At 41.2% G+C, this 12,427-nt stretch overlaps 1 protein-coding gene across 4 annotated transcripts in view; it reads left to right on the forward strand.

Annotated features, from left to right (window-relative positions):
• The window catches only part of epha8 (eph receptor A8), a 271,719-nt gene that overhangs the window by 254,262 nt on the left and 5,030 nt on the right, over positions 1-12,427 (forward strand). The window contains exons 15-17 of one of the 4 annotated variants that reach the window (XM_069919030.1): positions 1,887-1,925; positions 2,302-2,313; positions 5,006-5,152. In XM_069919030.1, the coding sequence (XP_069775131.1) occupies positions 1,887-1,925; positions 2,302-2,313; positions 5,006-5,152 (198 nt within the window). Of the gene's footprint in view, positions 1-411; positions 453-1,886; positions 1,926-2,301; positions 2,314-4,996; positions 5,153-12,427 lie in introns of all 4 variants that reach the window. The other 3 variants (XM_069919029.1, XM_069919028.1, XM_069919027.1) reach the window with 3 other exon arrangements.

The raw sequence follows: 12,427 nt of genomic DNA on the forward strand, positions 1-12,427 counted from the left end.
TGCCTCAAGCCTTATGGAATGAAGCAAAGATGTTTAAAATGTTTTTTTTACACAAGAATCACTTGCTTTTATTTAAATTCAAAATAGCAGCTGATTGGTGCGAAGTGCTGTGGCATTTTGTGTCCAGAATCATGTGCATTAAAATTCCCTTGTATTCCGATCATATTAAACAAATCCGATGAAATGGATTAAAACTAATTCCATGCAAATAAAACACTGGAACCTGTTAGAATGAACAGGATATCAAGATTCAATTTATTGTCATTATAATAGAACAGTGTCATAGTAAATGAAATTGCTCTTGCCTGCCGTAAGGCAGACAGATTTGCCACTGGCAGGAAATGCCTGAAGTGCCTCTTACCATCAGAGAATGGGAAGCAAAAGAGAGTCCCCCCCCTCCCCCCCCCCCAGAGTGACCAAGTGTCTGTGAATTTGCCTCCAGTGCTTCCACAGTCTCTGCAGCCATCCAGAGTCCAGCCCAAACCATTGGCGACACGAGCTCCAGATCTGAACCTCCGACGTGGTCAGAAACCCCTTCACATCCCAGTTCCGATACCTGCTACCCCTCCAGCCAGTTTTCGAGCCAGTCTCCAGCAGTCCATAGCCCGGCATGAGTCTCCCGACAGCAGTCTCCAGCAGCCTCCAACCTCCATGGGTTCCTCATCATGAGTCGCCGGTGGCCCGCCGCACACGTGGGTCTCTCAGGCTCAGAGCCCCTCACTGGTCTGCCGTTGTGGTCACTGCCCCGTGGGTCAACTCCTCTGCCTTTCCTTCTCAGAATGGGTGGGGGGGGGGAATGGTCTCCCCATTTTCTGCAGCCCAGTAAAGACGTGCCTGGCTCAGGTTGGTGTCTAGACCTGGGCTGAGAGGTATTAAGTGCAAGCAGCAACATTTGGGATACACTGGGCACTTGTGGCATGAAAATGGATCATTGAGGCACTAGGAGGAGTATGTTGGGACTTTTCCTCTGTTTCTCGATCTTCAATAAAAACAACATTGCCCTTCCTCATTTGGATGTACTAAAATAATCGGGCCCTCGATCCATTTGAACCGATCTCTCACTGCTATCTATTCTCTGTACTCTCCCCTACTGACGTATAGACAGCTGGCTGGATTGCATGCAAAGCCCTGAACCTCAATACACATGAAAACTTACATTTGAACTTGATATTCCCGATATTACGAGGGTTGAGAGTTAATAAAATGTATATTTTCTGTCGCCCAGATCTGTCCACAATAATGAATAATTAATAAAGGGAAATTATTTAAAGGAAAGGAGGATGGCACGGTTGGCATAGTGGTTAGCGCCTTTACAGTACCAGCGATCAGGATCAGACTTGAGTTCGAATCCCGCGTGGTCTGAAAGGAGTTTGTATGTTCTCCTCGTGTGTGCGTGGGTTTTCTCTGGAGGTTCTGGTTTCCTCCCACCAGGGGCGTAGGTTAAGGGGTTTTTTAATTGGCGGCACGGACTTGTGGGCCGAAATGGCCTGTTACCGTGCTGTCTGACTACATTTTAAAAAAAATGATTTCTGTGATTTTACATCAAACCTATATATAAATACATTTTAACAATTTGATTTGAAACATTTATAATCTTGAAACAATTATTTCAAAAGATTCTCAAAGTCTAGAGTTCCTTCAAATTGCATGATTTTCCAAAGTTTCTTACCCAATTTTATGATACATCATAAATTGTATCCCATTCCAGGGCATCGGTGGGGTGGTAACTGCTCTTTAAAGACTGCAAGAAATTGCAGAGTTGTGAATCATTTAGACCAACCTCTCCTCCATCAACTCCATTCTACCTCCCACGGTCTTGAGAAAGCAGTTACACATTAAAACACCTGACCTATACAAGTCACACTCTCTTTTTCCCCTCCCATCAGGCAAGTGAGACCGAGTTTAGGGACAGTTTCTGTGCCCCTGTCATTAAACTATTCAATGGACCTCACAGAGTAAACATCACACTATTTTCACTGCATTAACATTGACTTCTCCAGTTTCTGTTAGCCCCCTCCTTGCCTCTCTCTCTTTCCCTATCCCTCTGTCTCCTTTCCTCCTGATCACCACCCCTTCCCTCTCCATTCATAGAGCTACTCCTCTCCCTATGACCTTTTGTTCTTCTGCCCTCCCACCCATATCTACTTTCCCATTGGCCTGCGCTCTTCGCCCTGCCCCTTCTCCTCTTCTTTCCTTCCCCCCCCCCCCGCCTACTTTCTGATCATACCTTGACGAAGGGACTCAACCTGAAGCATTGATTATATGTCTTGACCTCCTTGGAATGCTGCGTGGCCTGCTGAGTTCCTCTAGCATGTATAGTGCACTACAGTTACAGCCTCTGCAGATTTTCCACTTTAACTCTTCCATCTGCATTTTTCCTTCTCTGTAAAACTGAACTCCATACTTTTGTTTAATTTTACACTACCTGTTGTATTGAGGATAGGTTCATTTAACTGGGTAGCATGCAATACTGTGACAGAATATAGATATGTTTTTGGGAGATAAATTGGGACAGGTTTTTTAGTGTAGGTCACATACAAACACTTTAAAACAGATCATTTAAAATAATAGAGCTCTACTTATGCTAGACATGTTGGGGCCAATAGCCTTTGCAAAAGCTTTGGAGAGTGCCAAAGAGACTTCACTAATGGATTGTTGTTTACAAGAAGGCAGCAGATGAAAGAACTTGTCAGAGCCGCATACTGTCTGGAGGGGAACTTGCTGTTCTAAGAGGGTCATGTGGTTTTTGCAAGCAGAGAGAGAGAGAGAGAGAGAGAGAGAGAGAGAGACACACACACACACACACATGCACACACACACACACACACACACACACACACACACACACACACACACACACACACACACACACAAACACACACAGATCAGTTCTACAGTGTTACAGTCAGCAACAGCAGCTGGGACTGGAACAGGATAAGCTGGCAAGCTTGTGGAAAAACCCCATTTGGAAGATGGATTGTGAGTGCTTAGTTCAGCCTGGAAAAAGCCCTTGTTGTTCATGCAAAAAGAGGGGACTGGCTGTCTAATGTTTCACTTGAAGTAAGAGAAACAAAAAGGAACTCTGTGTTGACCTGAAAGAAAGAGGTTATCATCTGGAGAACCCTGATGGGGATGTTTCTTTGCCAAGACACTGAAATGGCTGATTAAAAAAGGAATCAGTTGTGGGTGTCCAGCGTACAATTAATCTCTCTCTAAAAACCAACAAGAACCTTCCTGAGCAGTAACCATTTACCTTTCAAGCACCAAAGCCTGGTGAACTTTATAAATGTTAAATTCTCTGCACAGTATAAGAATTGCCTGCCACCAGTAAACTTGGAGGAATGAGATTGGACTGTGAATCAAAGAACTTTTCTGAACTTACACATTACATACACATGTAGAATTAGAAAGGGGGGGGGGGTTAAGTTAGGTTAGTGATAAGTTAAAGTGTGATTCTTTTTTCATGTTTAAAGATAATTAAAAGCAACTTTTGTTTAATTAAGCATTTGTCTTGGAGAATATCTATTGCTGCTGGGTTTTGGGGTCCTCTGGGCTTGTAACAATACAAAGTGTTTCACTGTATCACAGAACATGTACCATAAACAATTCAATTCACCTATATGATCAGACAGTGATAAATATCTGGCTCTACTTGCATGGGGGGGAGGGGGGGGATATCACACCCGAAGGTACTCTCTCCACCCACAGTATACTTAACAGTAAGGGGAAGCTATGAACAGAAAATCCTCCTGCTTCAGCTGCGATTAATTAATTTGGACCAAATCCATGACCGGTGTTGGTCACTTTCTTGGCATCTCCTGTTCCCGGGATCCCAAGTAGGTATATGTGTTCTTCCCAAAAATGCCCTCAGGAGGTATTGAGGTCTGTAGGCCAGATTAATTATTATTTTTTTTTAAATCATGATATCTTCGAGAATATGTAATGGGTACAGAACTCGAATTTACACTAACGACCATCATTTGCTTAAACCCACTAGTGAACAAATGCATGTATCAAGACCCGCACAAAAACATGGATTACGCAAGGGTTTAATTTTTATTGAAATTTTAGACATGCAGCATGGTTACAGGCCCTTCTGGCCCAAAAGCCCATGCGCCCAAATCCACCTGCAAACCCCATACGTCTTTGAATTGTGGGAGGAACCCAGAGTGCCCGAAGGAAACCAAAGCAGTTACGGGGGAAACGTTCAAGGTCCTTACAGTCAACGCCAGATTCAAACCCGGGTCACCAGCACAGTAATATCATTTATCACCAGAAAAAATTCAGAATGACTGACTCTCCAGACCTGTGATCACCCATCCAATACCAAAGAGAAGTTATCTTTTAATAGCAGGGTGGCAGTGATTGCTTTGAGCTGTCTAATTTGTAAGTTTGTTTAAGTGGAAAAATACAGACATGGAACACTTGATTAACTCCTTTAAGTGATTTCCATCTTCCACAGAAGGAAATAACTCCTGTGCTTAAATCAGTGATTTGTGGGTGGAAGGTGTTTCACCTGCTGGTAGATTTGAAAAGGCATCTGCTCCAAATTTAGAAATACAATACATTGCTTTAGATGGCAGGAAGAGATGAAGGCAAGAGAACGTCCAATACGAGAATTAAAACTTTGTTATCAGGATTTAAAGACTGTTTAAAGATCTGTCTTTCGGATGGACCCTAAGAGATACATAGTGAAACCCCTGGTAACTGGCACCTGGGGGATGGGGGGGGGGGGGGGGGGGGAGGGGGGGTGAAATTGGTCGATCCTGGAAAAGCGAGTTTTCGGGGCTGTTTAGAAACTGTGTGTTGCATGAATGGATAATGGCCAATTTTGAACCCAGGTTTTTGCCGGTTGCTTGAGGTTGCTGGTAGCTTTAATTCTGGATAATGGGGGTTTTACTGTACACAATGGTACAGAATTGGCACTGTATAGGATCTAATGTATAATTGGAATTTTGGTCCTGGTTTTATGTTACCACTACTTTTTGTCTTGCAGAATGAACAGTCCATTTCTTAACAGAACTATCCCCAACTTCACATCTTTTGCCTCTGTGGATGAATGGCTGGATGGCATTAAAATGGGACGCTATAAGGATAATTTTGCAGCTGCCGGTTATTTATCACTGGGTTTGGTTATGAGAATGAACATGGAGTAAGTACAAAGAAAGTGCAATGATTAATCCAGCAAATTAATGTGATAGATTTCAATATTCATTTTACAGTCAAATGTACCAATTAAGTATTTTAACACCCATTTCCCCCCACCAATAATTCATGCTGTGTGTGGGATTTTGGGTTCCAACCATGTGAACATATTTAAAATTTAAATATTTTCATCATTTTAAAATATGGGAACAATCTGCATGTCTGGAGCTGATGTGGGAGAGCAGACCTCTGAACAATCTGGTGTTGGCAGGTCCTGCCGGAGACATTCTGTTGGGTTCTCTTGGCTCACTCAGGTACATGCCCCGCCTTGACTACCCAGTACCCAATGATCCAAGCCTTTGCATGATGGCCAGTCCCAGCTACAAAAGGGTTTCTCTGTGAGAAACATAGGCCGAGATGATGGGGCTGCTGAGAAGAATAGATCAGCTGAACGCAGAGATGCTCTTGCCCATAGTAGGGGAATCAGTAACCAGAGGACAAATTTTTAAGTTGAGGAGGAGAACCTGATGGGTGTATAGAATGGGGTTCAGGAAGAGGTGGTTAAGGCAGGTACTGACCAAAGGAACTGCTCGCACTAACCATCCAAGATGCACATATGTACAAAACAATATTTATTTATTGTATAGATTAAATAGTAGTCCTACATAAGTATTGTTTGTCTGTATGTACATTATATCTAGTTGTGCATCTGTGTGTTTTGCACCAAGGACCAGAGAACACTGATTCGTCGGGTTGTACTTGTACAATCAGATGACAATAAACTTGGCTCGTTGAAACATTTAAGAAAAAAAATTGGCTAGATATTCGGACAGGATGTTTGGGATATGGGCCAAATGTAGGCAGATGTGTCTAATGTAATTGGAACATTTTGCTCACATGTTTCCACGCTCTATGGTGTTTAACTCTTGGACTGGAACTGACCGTGATATTGTGGTGTCAGTCCAGGAGAAAAGTTGGAGAAGTGAGGGAGGTCATGAAATTGAAGATCAGAGGTTGGGGGAAGGAGACCCTGAGAGGGGAGGTGGGAGTGGGAGAATGCAGTGTATCATCTGTAAAAGGAGTTACAGAGAGGCAAGGAGAGTGGAAAATGAGTGCACAGAGTGAGAGGAATATGGGAGAAGGATGAGCCGGTGAATAGGGCGCAGAGAGTATGTGGGTGAGGAGAAAGTATGCCTGTCTTTTGTATCTGTGGGACATGGGCAGGTTGTTGGAGTGGTGGGGTTAGGGGACCCAGTGTGCTGAGGTACCGGCACCACCATCAAGAATTTCTTTGGTCCAACATTTGTTCCTTCCAAGTGTTTATTTTAATGTTCCAGGATCCAATCCACATTTTTATTTCAACTGAATTATCCCAATCTAAACCATATCCCAAATGGAACAGTTAGAGGGCTGAAAGATGCAAAAATGTTGTATAATTATATGCTGGAGCCCTGAAGATTTTAATCGTACCTAATTGACTCGTTATGTGCACAGTTTCACTAACTCCAAAGGAAATGAGCCAATGACAATTTTTCTCAAGCAAACTATTTCAGTAACAATTGGGTCTAGAGCAGTGATTCTCAACCTTCCCTTCCCACTCACACACCACCTTAAGCCATCCCTTACTAATCACAGAACCCCGATGGCATAGGGATGTCTTAAAGTGGGATGTGAGTGGAAAGATAAAGGTGAAGAACCACTGCCCTAGTGCTTTTGTCAAAGCATAAAGCAGTTTAACAGCCTGTGCTTGATGAGTCAAACCCCTGCTGTACAGCACCTATGGGGGAATTGGTGGATTCCGGATAAGTGAATTTTGCGGTTGCTTGAGACTCTGTACTTCATGATTGAAAAACTAAACCGAGGTGGGCCAATTTTAAATTTCTTTTTTTTTAACCTCTATATTTCTGCATTTCTTTTTTTTGTTGTTGGTTGCTTGAATTCTGGATTACAGGAGTTTTTACTGTATTTTAATGCTTGTTTACTCTTTAACCAATCCAATGCTGATACAAGGACTGATACCTCAATCCTACAAAACCTTCTTTAATTTTGCAAACTTTCAAGAAAAAATAGAGGTGGAATTAGGCCATTCAGCCCATTGAATCCCACCTTCTATTCCTTCATGGCTGATTTACTATTCTTTCCAACCCCATTCCCCTGGCTTCTCCCCATAACTTTTGATTTCTTTCCTAATCAAGAACCCATCCACCTTCATCTTAAATAGCCCTGATGACTTGGCCTCCTGGTTGTCCCTGGCAATGAGTTCTGCAGATTCACTCTCGCTCCCCCCCCCCCCCCCCCAGTAAAGAAATTCCTCCTCCTCTCTGTTTTAAAGGGACATTTTTGTATCCTGAGGCTCTGCCTTCTGGTCCCAGGCTCTTTCATTATAGCAAGCATCCACCACATCTAAACCTTTCAGTATTCGATAGGTTTCAATAAAATCCCCCATCATTCTTCTAAATGGGTACAGTCCCAGAGCCATCAAACGGATCCTCATATGAAAGCATAATTATTCTTCTTTCCTCTGTTCTGATCATTATACAAATCACCAGTGATGTGTCAGCACATCTGTCCAGGGTATACAACTGTCCGCTTGCCAATTGTCTGAAGACTAAATACTCGAATCATTCATTGCTCTGCATGCCTTGAAATAATGTGTCATCGGCATCAGAGAAAGTATTTTAGTGTCACTTTGAATCCCTCAGGGTAGAACTAAGTTAGACGTGTGATTATCCAATATCAAACCTGTGCCAACTGTCCCTGGTAAATGTGCCCAATGCCTGGATCCCATAGCATGCCAATTACAAGACCTCGTGGCTCCTGGAGCAATGCATGACCCATTTCCAAAATTCCACAGCCTCTAAAGAACATAAAGGTGCAATAGAGGGTACCAGAATGACTACTTCCACAAGCCCCCAACGAATTCGTCCTGTGGTGTCATTGGGGTCCAACAAGGACAAGTCCATGGGTATAGAATGGGAGCAGTCACTATATCCTCAACAGTCAAGTTCAAGGTGAATTTCAAGTTTATTGTCATGTTACAGTCAGAAGGGTTGAATGAATGATTTCAATAAGATTGAAAGAGGGCAGAGACAATTTTAAAGTACGTTGCTGGGATTTGAAGAGCTGAATTATAGGGAAAGGTTGAATAGGTTGACACTGGTCTTGTAAACCAAGGATTACGAGTTTGTTCCTTGCTGGGGCCTCACTTCTGTGAGGGATGCTGGACAAAGTGGAAACTCTCTATCTTCATTATGGTTGACAAGTTGAAAGAATTTCATGTACGTTACATTCTAAATGTAATATTATGTGACAATAATGGAACCGTCACCTTTACCTTTATTCCCTGGATCATCGAAAAATTGAAGGGAGATAGAGTCAATGCCAGCTGATTTTATCCACTGAGGTTAGTTGAGACAAGGACTAGAGAACAAGGATTAGAGATGAAAGCTGAAATGACTAGGTTCTAGTTTCCCAGGACAGAGCTCAAAGCAATTCATAATGACTGGACACAATGCTGAAGGAACTCAGCAGGTTAAACAAAGATAAATAATGTGTATGCAGACACCTGAACAACATGGTTGGGGGGGGGGGGCAGGGGAAGGAGCACAGTCCCACATGCAGGAGATCATTGGTGGAGGGCACACCAGGAGGAGGGGGATGGCTCTGTGAATGGAGCGGGGCGGAGAGGTGGAGGAAAGAAGACCGAGTGAATGGGAAGGGAGGGAGAACGGGGAGTGGGCTAGCAGAAACTGGAGAAGTCGATGTTAATGCCATCCCAGATGAAAATTACATAAGGCCATGGACAGACACATCAGCATTGGAGTGGGTCGTGGAATTGAAATCCATGTCACTGATGCAAACAGAGCGAAGCTGCTCTGTGAAGCAATCTCCCAGTCTGTGTCCAGTCTCTCTTATGTAAAGCAATTTTCCCTCTAATATTTAGTAGCCAGTGTGCGCAAAAATCTTATGTTGTGCATTGCACAAGTCTGTGTGCACTCAATGCTTGTCCAAATATAAACTTGAAATTGGTTCAAGGTAATTTTGGCACCGTCTATCTCTCATGGCTAATAAAACTGTATTGACATGTTTTAATGTAATACAAGAATACTTGTTTAACCGACTAGTTAACAGAAACAGCTAAGAGATTATTTTTAATAAGTATAATTATTAATCACTACATTATTTTAGGTAGCTCACCTTTTTGTGCATCCATTCATTTCCTTTGCTTGGAAAAGATGTGCACAGCGCTGCTGAGTTCGTCCATCTCTGTATTTTTACTTCATTCACAGTGGCTGCAGACTTTCATGTTTTACTCATAATGATTGAAAGCTTGCCTTAAATAAATTCTTCTTTCCACTCCCATTTAGTAGAGTGATACTGTATATTCAATCAGCCATGCCTTGGTTCAAAGTGATTTTTTTTTGAAAAATTTATTTATTTTTGGAAAAACTTTATTTAAAACAACATAAAATCAAGAGCAACAACAAGAAAAAAAGATTTTTGTACAATATAATAAACCTCCCTCCCTACCCCCCCTCAGCCAGCCCCCTCTAGGGGAGCCAAAAAAAAACCCATAAAATATATACAATATTTTAAGATATTTCCAAACACATATATTCTAAATAAGATGACCACATTTTAACAAAAAAAGAGTATCATGTAAATTATGTTATTTTCTCCATATAAATACAAGATCTCAATTCATTATGCCAACGTATTATATTAATCTCTACATTGTCTTTCCAAGTTTGCAATTTGAAGCTTATCCAACCCCAAGCCAATCAAAGAAACCATGTAACCCACAAAAAAATCTTTGGATCCAATGGCAATTTAATTTTAAATAGTTTATCCAAAACCAACTTAACTTTTTCACAAAATGATTGAACCCTATCATGAGACAAAACTGCATGCAAAAATGTTCCAGTACTTAACCCACATCTAAAACAAGAATCCGAATTACTAAATCCATACTTTTCCAATTTCTCAGGAGTCAAATATAGCTGATGCAAAAAATGATAATTAACCAAACCGGAACAATCATTGGGACTGGAATCACTGGGCTGAATGTGTTTTATTGGAATAGTTTGTCTGGGGGTGGTGGGGGGGAGGGGGGGGGGTGGATGACACTGAAACTTTTGATAGTCATCTGCCACTAGTGGGTTTTACCACACCCAGATTTTTGAGGAGTGTGATAGTCCAGATTCTATCCCCATGTGTACAGATGGTAGTGTAGGATGACTGTGATTGGCTGAGAGCGTAGCCACACCTACTGGCAGGTCTTAAAGGATTGCTCCTAGCCAGACCAGGTCATTCTGGACTGGTCGACCTACTTGTGATATGCTCCAGTCTTTTAGTTAATAAAAACCTTGGTTTGGATCAACAAGTCATTGGTTCTTTTGTCGCGCATTACTACACTATTGTAGTTTGTAATTGAGATTTTTTTTAGATGGGTTTTTTTTCTATATATAAGGGGGGAAGGGTTATTTTATTTACAAGGGATTATTTAGCAAGGGGAGCAACATTTTGTACTAGTGTGAAGATTGTATTGTTAGGGTAAAGAAATGTCTAATTTGAATTTTGCAACTTTTAATGTACAGGGATTGAATAATCCAATTAAGTGTAAAAGTATACTGGCTTACATTAAAAAAAAAATGAAAGTTGATATTGGTTTTTTACAAGAAACACATTTGACTGAAAAAGAACATTTAAAATTGAAGAGTGATTGGGTTGACCATGTATTAGCTTCTTCTTTTCATTCTAAGGCAAGGGGTGAGTGATTTTGATGCATAAGAACTTATCGTTTAAGTTGGAATTATTTATGGAGATTGCTGGTAGGGTCTTGATGGAATGAAATTGTAACCCCAATTGTAACTCTCTGAATTGTAAAATGTTTGCAGAACCATGGACATTGCTGAACATTTATGCACATAATGTGGATGATGATCAATTTATATCTGAGGCTTTCTTAACATTAAATCAGACCAATGAAAATATTATGATTGGAGGAGATTTTAATTGTGTTTTGGATCCATTACTGGATAGATAGCCAAAAAGTACAAGAAAATTTTATTTATTAATCATAATAAATCAAATGTGACTTTTTAAAACTGATCAATCAATGTAAACAAACCTCATTTTAAATACGGAACTATTGTCTCCAGCAATGTAAACATCTCTGGATTACAAGTGTCCTTCCAGATTAATCCCATCCTTGTCTAGGTAGCGGGATGGTTCCGTACAGAGATTGAGCCGACAATGTTAAATTTGTGCAAATGCAAACCAATTCGTGCAACTAGGCTCAATCGTCTTTGGACAGAATAACAATAATTAAGGCGCAATTAGATTTTCCTAACAAGGAAAAGCTGAAAGAAATACAATGTATCAAATGTGCAATCAACTCAATGCTGTTCCATTATTTTTCAACAATTTGCAAAAGCAACCTCAGTGAAATGAAAGCTCCTTTCAGTAAAATTCATTTCCTAATCTCCCTCTCAGGTAAAATAGAATGAAAGAGCAGGTGAATAAATGATCCAGCAAGTGCAGTTATTAATTCAGTCTCCATTTTGTTGTCACACGCCAAGTTCTTGAATTTTATAGAAATGCTTTTTTGACATTTGCATTCATTGAAGAAGCAGAGAAGGCAAGTTGGGCGTGGTAATTAGCTTCACTGTCATACATTAGCTGCAAAGCAACGATAATGTGTGGGCATCATTGAGAGTGAAGTATCATGGTGAGAAAGGAGTTACCATTATAATTAATAATCAGGAGGTTTACACAGGAGGTGTATAGGGGCAAACAATGTGCATATTCAGTCCATTATACTCAACATACAATGTACAACAGTTTATAGGGAATTAAAAGAATCAGGCCAATGAATTGACAAAAAAAATTCAGTGGGGAATGTCAACACAAATTCATTGAGAGTCTATCAGTATCCAAAGAGGTAGTATTTATTTACAAGAAGTCAAGCTATATTTTAAGCTGGCGTACTGATCGTAGCCATGTTACAACAGGCACAACCACATGACTCTCTTGTACAACAGGATCACAATGTATAAACACACACACACACACACACACACACACACACACACACACACACACACACACACACACACACACACACACACACACACACACACACACACACACACACACACACTCTCTCAGAACAGAATACTCCCACCTAAAAACGAACTAGGAAAGGAAAGGGGCAGTTTTGCGAGACCATGTTGAGGGAGAGCGGGGGCTTCAGCCCAAAGGTTTGTGCCTGGCTCCATGC

The sequence above is a fragment of the Narcine bancroftii genome, chromosome 2 (genome assembly GCF_036971445.1).
Source record: "Narcine bancroftii isolate sNarBan1 chromosome 2, sNarBan1.hap1, whole genome shotgun sequence".
NCBI classification, from domain to species: domain Eukaryota; kingdom Metazoa; phylum Chordata; class Chondrichthyes; order Torpediniformes; family Narcinidae; genus Narcine; species Narcine bancroftii.